At 40.9% G+C, this 12255-nt stretch overlaps 1 protein-coding gene across 8 annotated transcripts in view; it reads left to right on the top strand.

Moving 5' to 3' along the window:
- abcc9 (ATP-binding cassette, sub-family C (CFTR/MRP), member 9) overlaps positions 1 to 12255 on the top strand; it is a 49373-nt gene that overhangs the window by 12754 nt on the left and 24364 nt on the right. For 6 of the 8 annotated variants that reach the window (XR_003672393.1, XR_003672395.1, XR_003672396.1 and 3 more), the window contains exons 18-37: positions 1249 to 1321; positions 2736 to 2841; positions 3292 to 3330; positions 5649 to 5750; positions 5837 to 5921; positions 6027 to 6107; positions 6883 to 7020; positions 7099 to 7224; positions 7346 to 7445; positions 7887 to 7960; positions 8037 to 8261; positions 8343 to 8497; positions 8592 to 8661; positions 8751 to 8908; positions 8988 to 9080; positions 9897 to 9999; positions 10079 to 10189; positions 10265 to 10385; positions 11238 to 11368; positions 11917 to 11995. Coding sequence is in view for 2 of the 8 variants with exons in the window: in XM_028432539.1 (XP_028288340.1) it covers positions 1249 to 1321; positions 2736 to 2841; positions 3292 to 3330; positions 5649 to 5750; positions 5837 to 5921; positions 6027 to 6107; positions 6883 to 7020; positions 7099 to 7224; positions 7346 to 7445; positions 7887 to 7960; positions 8037 to 8261; positions 8343 to 8497; positions 8592 to 8661; positions 8751 to 8908; positions 8988 to 9080; positions 9897 to 9999; positions 10079 to 10189; positions 10265 to 10385; positions 11238 to 11368; positions 11917 to 11995 (2170 nt within the window). In the remaining 6 variants the exon portion in view is untranslated. The remainder of the gene's footprint in view (positions 1 to 1248; positions 1322 to 2735; positions 2842 to 3291; positions 3331 to 5648; positions 5751 to 5836; positions 5922 to 6026; positions 6108 to 6882; positions 7021 to 7098; positions 7225 to 7345; positions 7446 to 7886; positions 7961 to 8036; positions 8262 to 8342; positions 8498 to 8591; positions 8662 to 8750; positions 8909 to 8987; positions 9081 to 9896; positions 10000 to 10078; positions 10190 to 10264; positions 10386 to 11237; positions 11369 to 11916; positions 11996 to 12255) is intronic. The other 2 variants (XR_003672398.1, XR_003672397.1) reach the window with 1 other exon arrangement.

Below are 12255 nucleotides of genomic sequence, written 5' to 3'. Positions count from 1 at the left end.
AAATGAGTTTGTGCATGGATACAGATACATGATGGTTAAATAGGTGTGCCTCTCCTTTAATTGTAGGGCTATATGTTTTTACTTTCACCACTAAGGCTTTTGAAAAGTATTTTCTAGTTAGATTTCATCCTCTATTATTTATAACTTGTTTTGTATCAGTAGGAAAGGGATTGATCATAGGGCCCTCACTCCCAGTTTTTCCTATCGCTGCTACACTTCCATGGTCCTTCCTGCTTTTGTCCTCTTTTGTCTAATATCATCATAAGCATTATTTGAGTTTTTATATCATGTTATCTCCTCTTATCTTTTATTGTCTAAACATTAAAAACTTGCAAAAAAACCCCATTTGTTTATAGAGAAACAATATGTTCCTGTCATTCGATGCCTTCTGGGATCTGTGTCATGGGGACTGTGGAGGAGATGCTTGAGGGGAGATTTTCAGATTAAATAAACAAATAAATGTAACAGATGGGAGGAATGTAAACAGAGTCAGAACAGGAAGAAGGGATGTAGAACAGGGATCAGATACAAAGGTCTGTCACACGTCTCTCAGCCCTTGGTCAATGTTCGCATTTACTTTTAGGCTTATTGCGGTGAGAGATTAGATTGTTCACACAACCATCTGTAAGCTGCACGTAGAATTTTATTCGGTGCGAAGCAGAAATGTAATGAACCATCAGATGTATTATGCTCTCTGCAAGGTTGAGTGTTAAGTGTAATTCTTGTTGCCATGGCAACTCGATGGAAGCTGATCTGGAAGCTTGTTAAAAGCAGAGCATGCCCACTAAACAGAAATATAAATGTAGGCGTCATTAGCGTAGAAATTTGCTGCATTCAGAATGCCCAGATTTTGACCTTAAGCTTGCTTTTTTTAATGAGATCAGAAACACACAAAAATCCATAATTTGAATACAGATTTGTGATTTCTGGCCAGTGTTAATTGAACTCAGAAATGAGCATGGATGAGAGCTACGGTTAGTCTTTTTTGTATTGAGGTCTCTTGTGCTTTATGAGCTCAGTATTTGTTCCTGCTTGTGTAATACAATTTTTTTCCGGAGTGAACTCTCTGTTAAGGTTTCTTAAACTTGGGGTTAGGGAAAAAACAGGGTCATGTGCAAAAACAGCACGTAGCACATTGTGTTGCATAACGGAAATGTACTGTGGGACATGCACCAAAATAGAAATAGAAGTAATTCCCCAACATTAACTGTGTTACTTTTTTATTTTTTGGTTTTGTATTTTTTTTAGGTGACCAATGGATCCTTTACTTGGGGAAACAACCTGTTGACACTATCAGACATCAACATCCGCATTCCCACGGGTAAGACTAACATTTCTGCCAAATTGAGTCAATATAATACTAAGACTAAAGGTGACATCATTCAAAGGCCATGCTTTGGTAGTGTGTTTAGAGGTCTTGCTGTGTCTTTCGAAGATGGGGCCTCTGTGGGCTGCATCCTTTGAGGCCCATGTCTCTTAAGGCAGCGTCTTTTAAACGTTAGGAATTCATAGGCCACGTCCTCTGGAGTCCTTCAAAGTATAGTCTATAGAGACACATGTCTAGAGGTCACATTCTATAAAGGGCTTTATAGGCTGCAGCTTTTGGAGGCCAGGCCTCCAAAGGCCTTGTCCTTCAAAGGCAGTGCCTCTGTACTTAACTTCCTTCGAAAGATGCAACCACTGAATCGAGACTCCGCTATAGACTCTGCAGAACTTTAACAGTAACTGACCTATCTGTTCAGCAATTTTAGAATTCCCATAAGCCGTCTTCTTCTCCAGCATTTAAAAGTTCCAATATTTATTTATTTATGGCTGCCATACACTAACGTCTTTTAAAATATTCTGTTTGAAATATTATTACCTAATTAGAACATTCCAGCTGCCTCTTAATTTGTTGAATATTGAAGAATTGAGGGTTTCTCTCTTTACTGTATACTCACAGACCTCACACTCTTGTGAAACATGTGCTTAACCCATGAGAACCCCATTAAAATGTGAATGAAGCATGCAGGCTCGCTGTTGCACAGAGAATTACAGTAACCCTGCACCCTCGTCACTGAAATACCAAATGTCAGGAGATCAGGTCATGTCGAGGAGGCTGCCAGCAGATGGACCGTGTTGTATGTCTCACACACTCTTTTACACACACACAGACACTCACGCTCTTACAGCTTCCCGAGGGAAGTGACTTGTCTGCAATCCCAGTCATGCTGCTACTAAGACACAGGATTTGTTTAATATTAATTGGAAAAACAGGAGTGTGGAGTGTGTGTCTGTTTCTGAACATACCATACCATAATATCTTTTTAGTAGACGGTTTCTGTATAAACTTGGTACTGTCTGACAGTCTTTGACCTCAGTGCAATATTAAGTCTTTGGAGGGGTAGAATTTCAGACACTTGTATATGTGTGTGGTTTTAAGAACCAACGTCAGGGCTCTGTTTTAGCTTTGTGTATGTGAGATGGAGGAAGAACTTAAGTTTCTCCACCACATACGTGTTCATTGTTTCATCAGGGAATTTAAGGAGGGTTGTTATGTTGTAGAGGATCAGATCACCTTTTCTGACCTTTGTCCTCATTTTTAGGTTTCCAAATTCCTATGACCTCATCATGCACTTGTCAAGTTGGCGTGACATTTTGTGACTTTTACATTTTTTGAAAGCATATTTGTAACAAACAATCATTTGTAAAGGAATGTGCTCGCTTTTTTCCTTTTCAATTTCTTTGTATCTCAGGTCAGCTGACTATGATTGTTGGCCAGGTGGGTTGTGGGAAATCCTCGCTGCTGCTGGCCATGCTTGGTGAGATGCAAACCATTGAGGGAAGAGTCTACTGGAGCAAGTAAGACATTCTATCTCATTTAAATATGAAACGTTTTGCTTTAGTGTCAGTCCAGAGAAGCATAGATTTTCACCACAGTTGGTATTATTCATTGTACTCAAAGAGTTAGGTATACAACAGACAACGAAATGTAGGAGTGTCAATATTTATACCAGTGCATCTGGAGTGATTAATCAGCACTCCTTACCCTTTACAAAACAATCAATATAGGGGTAGTATAGGCGCTTTGCCATTTTGAAGTCTCACACACATTCACACAACTCTGCTGTGCTGATATTTCTGCACACATCTTCATCTGCAACCTTCTTCGAAATCTTTGCAGACCAGAGATGTTTCTGCATTTCTACATACTAACATCTGTGTGCATTTGTGGATGTGTGTGTGTGTGTGTGTGTGTGTGTGTGTGTATTTGTTTCTATCACTTTACCTCTTGCCTTCTTACCATATCAGGCTGCCTGATTGTGAGATGGTCAACGAGGGGAACATAAGGTACTCTGTCTCTCTTTGGTCTTCCTCCTTCATAAAACTTTTACACAAACTGTAAACATTGACATGGTCAGTAGATGTGTGTTGTAGTGGTCTATAGATCATTTGAGGAAATCACAGGAATAAAGAATACACATAGAAGCAGGCCATTGATGACAGTGTAGGAACATGCAGATCACATAAAATAGTGAAAATAGTCCTTGCATTGCTCAGGATTTATTATTTGAACACCAGTATGTCACCTTTGAGTATTAAAAAAGATCCACTTTTGGATTCAGTTTGGTTCAGTTTTACCTCCATCCATGTTTTAACCAGACTTCTTCTGACTACTTTAACTTCTTACATATACAGACACACCCGCCTAAAATTTGAGACCTCATTGTCGAAGAAGCCACCAAACCTAATTACCACAGACAGACAATGATTGCATTACTTACATGGTTCTTCTTTCCTGGGTGGGAAGGTTAATCCGATTATCAGTTGGCTCGCTAACATCATGTCTTCATTGTCTGAGCTTTGCCATGAAAACATGGCTCATCCATTTGTTTTTGTGTTTGTTTTATTATCTGCCTTTGCTGCTTGTCTTTGCCCTTTGTTGCATATTTTCTGTCACAAACACAAATACACACAGTTGATTGCAATAGGCTGATTCTAACACACTGACGTGACTTTGACAGTTGGTCAGAGACAGAGGAGTCTGACGAAGACATCAGGAGGTACACATACTTCTTCCGGTCTCCTGCTTCCTTTTTACAGATCTGAAGTGACCCATCATCCGCCTCTTCTCCTCTTCCTCTCATCAGTTTTAACTCCCATTAGCTTGCCGCACCTCAAGCTGTGTTGTTCATGAACACATACATATCTATTTTCATGTGTTATTTTTACAGTGCGTTCTTGTATTACACTCTGTCTTCATTCAGTATGCAAAGTAATGATGGATTGTGGAGGAACCGTTGACTTTTTTTATGTCAAGTTCACCGTGGTCTTTTTTGACACTCCACCAGGAAATGTCTCAGTCACCCCTTCACAGAATTTGGTTTGCATGTTCAAATGGGACTTCATCCTAAAATTTGGTAGTTGTTATATTTCCTGTGGTTGTAACTAAATTTAAGTGCAATATTTTTATTCCTTAAAAAACTTGGGTCAAAAGTTAAATATGACTGGAGGATGAGCTGATAGGAATTTGGTACTCAGAAGTAGCAGTTTCCGCTCCACCTCCACGTCTTTAAAAAAACATTTTGTATAGATTTTGTCAAGTTTTTTGTTTAGTGTCTTGGGTTTAGTAACCCTTCTGCTACTTCAATGTGTGTGTGTTCAGGAGCAACTCCATCAGCCTGTACGGCATACTATCATCTGCTCATCATGTAGCTTACCTTTCATTGCGGGCGCCATTTTTGTGTTTCCTGGAGTGATTTGTGCTTTTAATGCTGGGAGTCATCGCTCTAACTCAACAGGCTCAGCTAATCCATGTTTGATAGATGAAGGTTTTTATCGCAGGGATTGTAAAATTAACATTAACTTTATGTGCTGTCATATGTATGATTGAGTATTTCAGCAGTTTTTCCACTATAAATATACAGAAAACTATTCAAACTATTGTGCTGTTGTAGTCTTACACAGTTCCAGGTGATTCTCATGCCAGACTCCCAGCAGTGGTCTTGTTGATGTTGTTGTTTATGTTTGTGATGCTGCTGTTGTTGTCGTCATTGTAGTTTATTTGCAGCACATCTCTAACCTGATCCATAATGCATATTTATCCCTTATACCCGACGAACTGTTGTGAAGTTGCGGTGCCGTTTGGTGTAATCCTTCTTTTTGATGTTTGGGTGCTGCATTCATAAAGCTGAGTTAGAACAGGAGTACTGGTTTGATCACACAATTATTTAGAAAATAAAAGGAAGAAAATAGAGCAATGATCCAGTTTGTCAAAATCATTAAATGCTGTATTTAGTGTAGTTATAATTCTGTGGATCAGCATTATTTACCTCTTAAATTATTACTCTTCAGGTGATGATTAAAGAAACTGATAAATCTGTTTAAAAGTTTAGTTTTTAGCCCTGATTCAGGAACAGGCAGGTAGGCCCATTTGTAACCAGAAGGTCAGATAAAGGGACAAGAGAGGGCATGAAGAGCCTTAGAAGTCACCAAGAAGCTAAAACAGGAGTGATTATAGTGAAGTAATATATTTTATAAAAATGTAAATATCACTAACTGTAGGGGTGATAATGGATCGGTACTCCTGTTCTGAGACGCTTTATGAATACAGAACCTGAAGTTCTTACTTAGTATCCATTTGCCTCCATTTCCCATGATGCACCTAGCAAGAACAGATACTCTGTGGCCTACGCTGCCCAGAAGTCCTGGCTGCTCAATGCCACAGTGGAGGAAAACATCACCTTCGGCAGCCCCTTCAACAAACAGAGGTAACAAATCTCTCACACACTCAGTCGTGTGTTTGTGCTGCAAACCTGTCCTGAACTCAGGTTCATCGTATGACAACGGTTTTCAGGTACAAAGCAGTGATCGATGCCTGCTCGCTGCAGCCGGATATCGACCTGCTGCCTTTTGGAGATCAGACCGAGATTGGAGAGCGGGTATGTGTGTGTTTTATATTTTCTATGGTTAGAATAAATGCAGAACATTCCTGTTTCTATTGTTCTTATTAGTAGTTCCTGCCCTTATACTCTCTTTTGTTTCAGGGCATCAACCTGAGTGGAGGTCAGCGACAGAGAATCTGTGTGGCCAGAGCTCTGTATCAGAACACCAACATTGTCTTCTTGGTAAGAAAACAGTGTCTTGTCTACAGCCATTAAAATGTTTTCTTTAATGCAGAGTTTGATATGTCACCCGGTGGTGTGTGTAGGATGAGGAAAGCGTTGTGTTTCTTACAGTGTCTCAGCTGTGCCGTCATGTGTTTGTCTTTAATTTGTGTAATTTCCTGTTGTCTCTAACATCTCGTCATCATCAAGGATACATTCCATTAAAACCCTTTGCTGGCATTCTTTTACAAACTCATGACACTGTAATGTTTACGATGGGTAAACTGTTCAACTCTATTGTTCAACAAGGAGGGACTGTTTTCTTTAATTATCATTATTTTACTGTGAATGTGCAGCTGCTTTTCATATCTGATATATACGTCATACAACATTAATAATAACAGACTCTCCTTAAGTGCTATAGAGCACACATTATAGCATCCGCCCTACAAGCAGAACAGTTAATGGATGTCTGGCAGATGCTGGTATCTTAAGTGCAACTAAGTGTTCATGGATATGTCAAAATAGTTGATACAGAGGTACCATCAGCGGTATAGATCAGTGAACTCATGTTACTTAGTATACAGACTGCAGTTTGTGGCTTATAGAGCTTATTAAATGTAATTTGTCAGTTTGATTCATTACACAGAAGTCTGGTGAAGTCATCCTCTACCTCTGTATCAGTGATGTAGAGGATGATTTTGCACTGAGGTGGTGAGTCTGTTTTTTTTCTCATAGGATGACGTATTGAAATGTTTCTCATCTCTTTGACATCCATCTCTCTCTCTTCTCACAGGATGATCCGTTCTCTGCACTAGACATCCACCTCAGCGATCACCTGATGCAGGAAGGAATCCTCAAGTTCTTGCAGGACGATAAACGGACTGTCGTCCTCGTCACACATAAACTACAGTATCTGATCCACGCAGACTGGGTTAGAACCTCAGTCTGATGCCTGAAAATGATATTAAGTTAGAAATGATTCGTTTATTGAGTTAATTCATCTGTCCAGATCATAGCAATGAAGGACGGCTCCGTGCTGAGAGAGGGAACTCTGAAGGACATTCAGACCCATGACATTGAACTTTATGATCACTGGAAAACTCTGATGAACCGGCAGGACCAGGAGCTGGAGAAGGTAACAGCTCCTCCTCCACAGACCCTCTGCCTGCTGACATTACACACATATAAACACAAGCTGACCGGTGAGGGCTTTATTTTAGTTCTAATGTTTCTCTTATCGCCGTGTCTGTTTGTAGGACATTCAGCAGGACAGTCAAACAACACTTGAGAGGAAGACACTTAGGAGAGCGTTCTACTCCAGAGAGGCCAAGAACCAAATAGATGACGAGGATGAAGGTAACAGATTCATCTTCATTGTCTCTTGTGGTTAAGTGTGGAAGAGTGGAAATGTTGAGCGAATGAGGGAAACATCTCGGAAGTCACCAAAGGAAACTGTTAGGAAAGAACCGGAATACTTGACAGGTGATTGGATGAACCATTAGTTTAACCAACCAAGATCAGAGGAAACACACACTGTAGATCTTTGAAAGTAGCAAAAAGCAGTTAGCATGTCAATGGAGGGTTTTTTATGTACATAAAAGGTATGTTCTTTTAGAGGTTTATAAGGTACAACAGGCTTAGTGGAGGCCCCTATCTGCAACTCTTTGGATATAGCCCTCTAAAGCAGCTGGAGGAAAATACCGGAGACAGGGAAGCTCCTGTCCTGATGGATCCGAGTCACATGAGAACCCTTAGCTAGTTTTGCTGTATCTGCTAAATCACTTTTTATTCTAACAGAGGAAGAAGAGGAGGAGGAAGATGATGACAACATGTCCACAACCACCAACAGACGATCAAAGATCCCTTGGAAGGTAATTCACAATCTGTATGAAACTTGATAAGGATTAGAGATTATCATAATCTGCTAACATGATTTTGCCTCCTCAGGTATGCTGGTGTTACCTGTCCTCTGGTGGTTTCTTCATGGTCTTCCTCATGGTTTCCTCTAAGCTCCTCAAACACTCCGTCATTGTTGCCATTGATTATTGGTTGGCCATCTGGACCTCCTCCAAAACCAATCAGAGCGCAGACGGAGGAACCATGTTCAATGGAACAAGCCTGGCTAACAGCAGCAACACCACGCAGCCAACATCTAGTACTCTGGAGCCTGAGGTATAAATAGATTAACTTTCTTACCACTAGTGATGTATTTTTTAAACATTGCTCCTGTTTGTGTGTGTGTATGGCCTCCAGAACGACTCCTACTACCTGCCCGTGTTTATCATCCTGTGTGCCGCTGGAATTACTTTATGCCTCATCACTTCCCTGACTGTGGAGTTTCTGGGTCTGTCTGCAGCCACCAACCTTCATCACAACCTGCTCAACAAGATCATTCATGCCCCGATCAGGTTTCTTTTGCTTCATTATGTGATCATAAAGTTTGCGTAATCCTTTTTCAGATCTTGAGAAAACATCCAACACATTTCTATCATCCATACTCAGGTTCTTTGACGTCACTCCTTTGGGGCAGATCCTCAACAGATTCTCTGCTGATACAAATATCATCGACCAGGTAAACTCATGAAGGAGGTTGACAAAAGAGCCGAACAGAACCAATAACTATTTTGTTATCAAACATAAACACACACTTTCTTCTCTCAGCATATTCCTCCAACATTGGAGTCTTTGACAAGATCCACACTGCTCTGTCTGTCAGCCATTGGTGTCATAGCCTCAATCACTCCTGCTTTCTTGATTCCCCTGATTCCCCTGGCAGTGGCCTTCTACTTCATTCAGAAGTATTTCCGGGTCGCCTCAAAGTAAGTATGCGGTTTTACTTTTTAGAAATTGTATTTTAAACAAGAAAAAAAACAGCACCTTCTTCTTCTTCTCTTTTAGGGACCTTCAGGATCTTGATGACTCCACACAGCTCCCTCTGCTCTGCCACTTTTCTGAGACTGCTGAAGGTCTCACCACCATAAGAGCATTCAGGTGCACACACACAAACACACACTAATGGGGACAACACTGGGGTAGGATCAGATGGTCCTGAATGTGTCCGACATTAGCAGAACATCAGCACTGGTCCAGCACTGATGCTGGATTAGCCTGAAACTGACCCAAACTTGACTCAACACTATCCCAAGATTGTCCTAATATGGATCTGACGTTGTTTCAGCATTCGCCTGCCCAAGATTGGGTTGACATTGAGCCAACGTCTTGCCAACATTGCACCGATATTGATCTGACATTGACTCCAGTCAGTTGTTACTCCTAGCTTGCGTTGTAGCTACAGTTACGTGGTTGAACGCATGTCCTTGTATTTCTTTCCTCACTCTGTTTCCCATCGTCCATTTAATCCAACATTAAACAGCTCTCACGGTTTTTTTCTACTCTCTTCCCTCAGGACTTCCTCACACACAAACACGCACACACACACAGAATATACAAACACAGAGACTCACATACACGTTAATATCATGTACGCACAGAAACAGTGAATCTAGCAGTGAGGCAGATTCTTGGCAATCATAGGATGGTTCCCATTATCAGTATTCTCTGGTTTCTCTCCAAACCATGGCTGGTTTAGATGGTTGTGATTTACTAAAGACTAAAAAACACTGATAAAAACTTTGATATTTATCGGACAGTGGAGTGATTCTTTCATTTAAAAGTGTGTTTTTGTTTTCTTGTTTGTATTTTGTAGTGAATTGTTACGTTCAATTTTTGAGCACCTGAGAAGATGAAAGTCAAGAGGAATGACACAAAGCAATGAGATAAATCAAAGGGACTATTTGTGTCTTTCAGACATGAGGCTCGTTTTAAGCAGCGTATGTTGGAGTTGACCGACACCAACAATACGGCCTATCTTTTTCTGTCTGCTGCCAACCGGTGGCTGGAGGTCCGAACGGTAAGAATCTTCTAGTTTTTAACCCTCTGTGTGTGTATTTTTATAATATTTTTATTGTGATGTTTTTGCCTCTGAGCAGGACTACCTCGGTGCAGTTATTGTGCTGACAGCAGCTGGAGCCTCCATATGGAGTCTACATTACGGTGTTGATGGAGGCCTGGTGGGCCTCGGACTGACCTATGCCCTCACAGTGAGTTTTATTTTTTAACGTTTCATCCCCTTTTTCTGTTGTTATACTCTAGATGTAAAAATTATCTCTGTGCAGGTCACAAACTATCTGAACTGGGTTGTGAGGAATCTGGCCGACCTGGAGGTTCAGATGGCAGCTGTAAAGAAGGTCAACAGTTTCCTCAGCACAGAGTCTGAGAACTACGAGGGAAATATGGGTAAAATATGGGTGTACTGTTGCCGAGGTGAAATACAAAAGCAGAGTTTCCTCCTGGCAACTCAGAAAGTTTGCACTATTTAACTATTATTTAATCATTCAGATAACAAAAATTGAACCAAACTCAACCGAGCCAAAGTTTTTATACTTTGTGCACAAAAAAGGAAAAAAATTTGTAGTTTTACTATGTCATTTCCAAGAGTTTAAATCGAGGCAACTGGACTCAAGGATTGTTTTTTGAAGACTTGGAAATGACTATGACCTGGTTGAATGAGAGCATCCATAGATATATAGTTTTACTATGATGTGTAACAGTATGTTGGGAAATATAATAAACTGTGTCTTACAGTAAATGACCCACAAACTATAAAAAAATCTTACATGACAGAAAACAGAGAGTCTTCCTCTCTGACATCATGGAAGCTTCCAGTAAGCTGATAAAGACAAAAATCCTCCAATGTGAGGGAGGAAAGCCTCTTTTTGGAAGCCTGCAGGAGAAATATGGAAGTCCTATCTCATGTAAGAACACGAGTAATCTGGCTCATGCTGTAGACTCAACTCTCATTTTTAGGACTAAATCTATTGGTTTATTGTCAGACTGGTAAAATTCTTACAATTATTAATAGTTTAACACACACAGAATAAAGATGGATTCAAAAAATACTGGAAAAAATCATCAGCTGAGCAAAAACCCTGCCAGGTAGTTCTTCTCTTACTGTGAAGGACGTGTATGCCAATTAAGGAACGTTACCATGTTGTGAATGTAAGTATGGTTGTGATGTGGAATGTGACCTGAGTTTACACTGTCACACAGACAGTCTGTTTCTGAGGAGTGTGTTGTGTCTCCCTGCAGACGCCTCACAGGTGCCTGAGAACTGGCCTCATGACGGCGAGATAAAGATCCAGGACCTGTGCGTGCGCTACGATCCAATGCTAAAACCAGTGCTCAAACACATCAATGCCTATATAAAGCCAGGCCAGAAGGTAATTACCAAGATGCTGTGGAGAGAGAGAAAGGAAGGGGGAGGGAGGGCTGCATGAATCACAGGTCTGAAACATTATATAATACTACTACAGTTACTACTAGTGAAGGATGCCTCTGAGGCAGCCAGTTAAAATAAGCGCTTATGTAAGAAGTGCAGTGTTGTTCCGTTTATGAGATCAGTAATTCACACAGTGATGCAAAGTACATTGGGTCTCACATAGAAAGGTGTTACGGTGGGTGGGAGATCAGAGTACACATCTTTGGTTGGTTATACTACACTCAACCAAAGAGTTCTCCATGATCTCCAAGGATCCCACACTGAATGAACATGTGAAATGAGGGAGAAACAGCCAGAAACACCCCAGGTTTAGAGGTTGCAGTGTGTTTCCTGTGACTTCACAGCCACATGCCTCCATTAAACTGTAAACTGACACTTTGTGACTGCACACAGCATGTACCTGCCACATTGTTATCACTCAGGTGTCTGAGCTCTCGTGGCTGCGTGAAGTGCAGCTCACTGATTTTCTTCTTCTTCTTCCTCCACCAGGTAGGAATCTGTGGTCGCACAGGCAGCGGGAAGTCCTCACTGTCATTGGCTTTTTTCAACATGGTGGACATTTTTGAAGGTGGGTCTGTGTCCCATCCTGTCACACACACAGAGGGAGAGAGAGAGAGGGCACTTTGTACTTTCTACTTCGTCTGGTTCAGAATGTTTACATCTTATTAAAGGGAGAGATCCTGGAGACCACCTCTTACATGCCCTCCTTAGCTTTGATCAAATGAGACTTTTAGAATTAATAATAGCAATTACACTCTGGTATCATGATGTAATCATGATAGTCCTGGTATCATGATAGTCCTGTGATAGTCCTGTGCCGTGTGGCCC

Source organism: Parambassis ranga, chromosome 2 (genome assembly GCF_900634625.1).
Source record: "Parambassis ranga chromosome 2, fParRan2.1, whole genome shotgun sequence".
Classification (NCBI taxonomy): Eukaryota; Metazoa; Chordata; class Actinopteri; family Ambassidae; genus Parambassis; species Parambassis ranga.
This window is presented reverse-complemented; position numbering and strand designations above follow the sequence as displayed.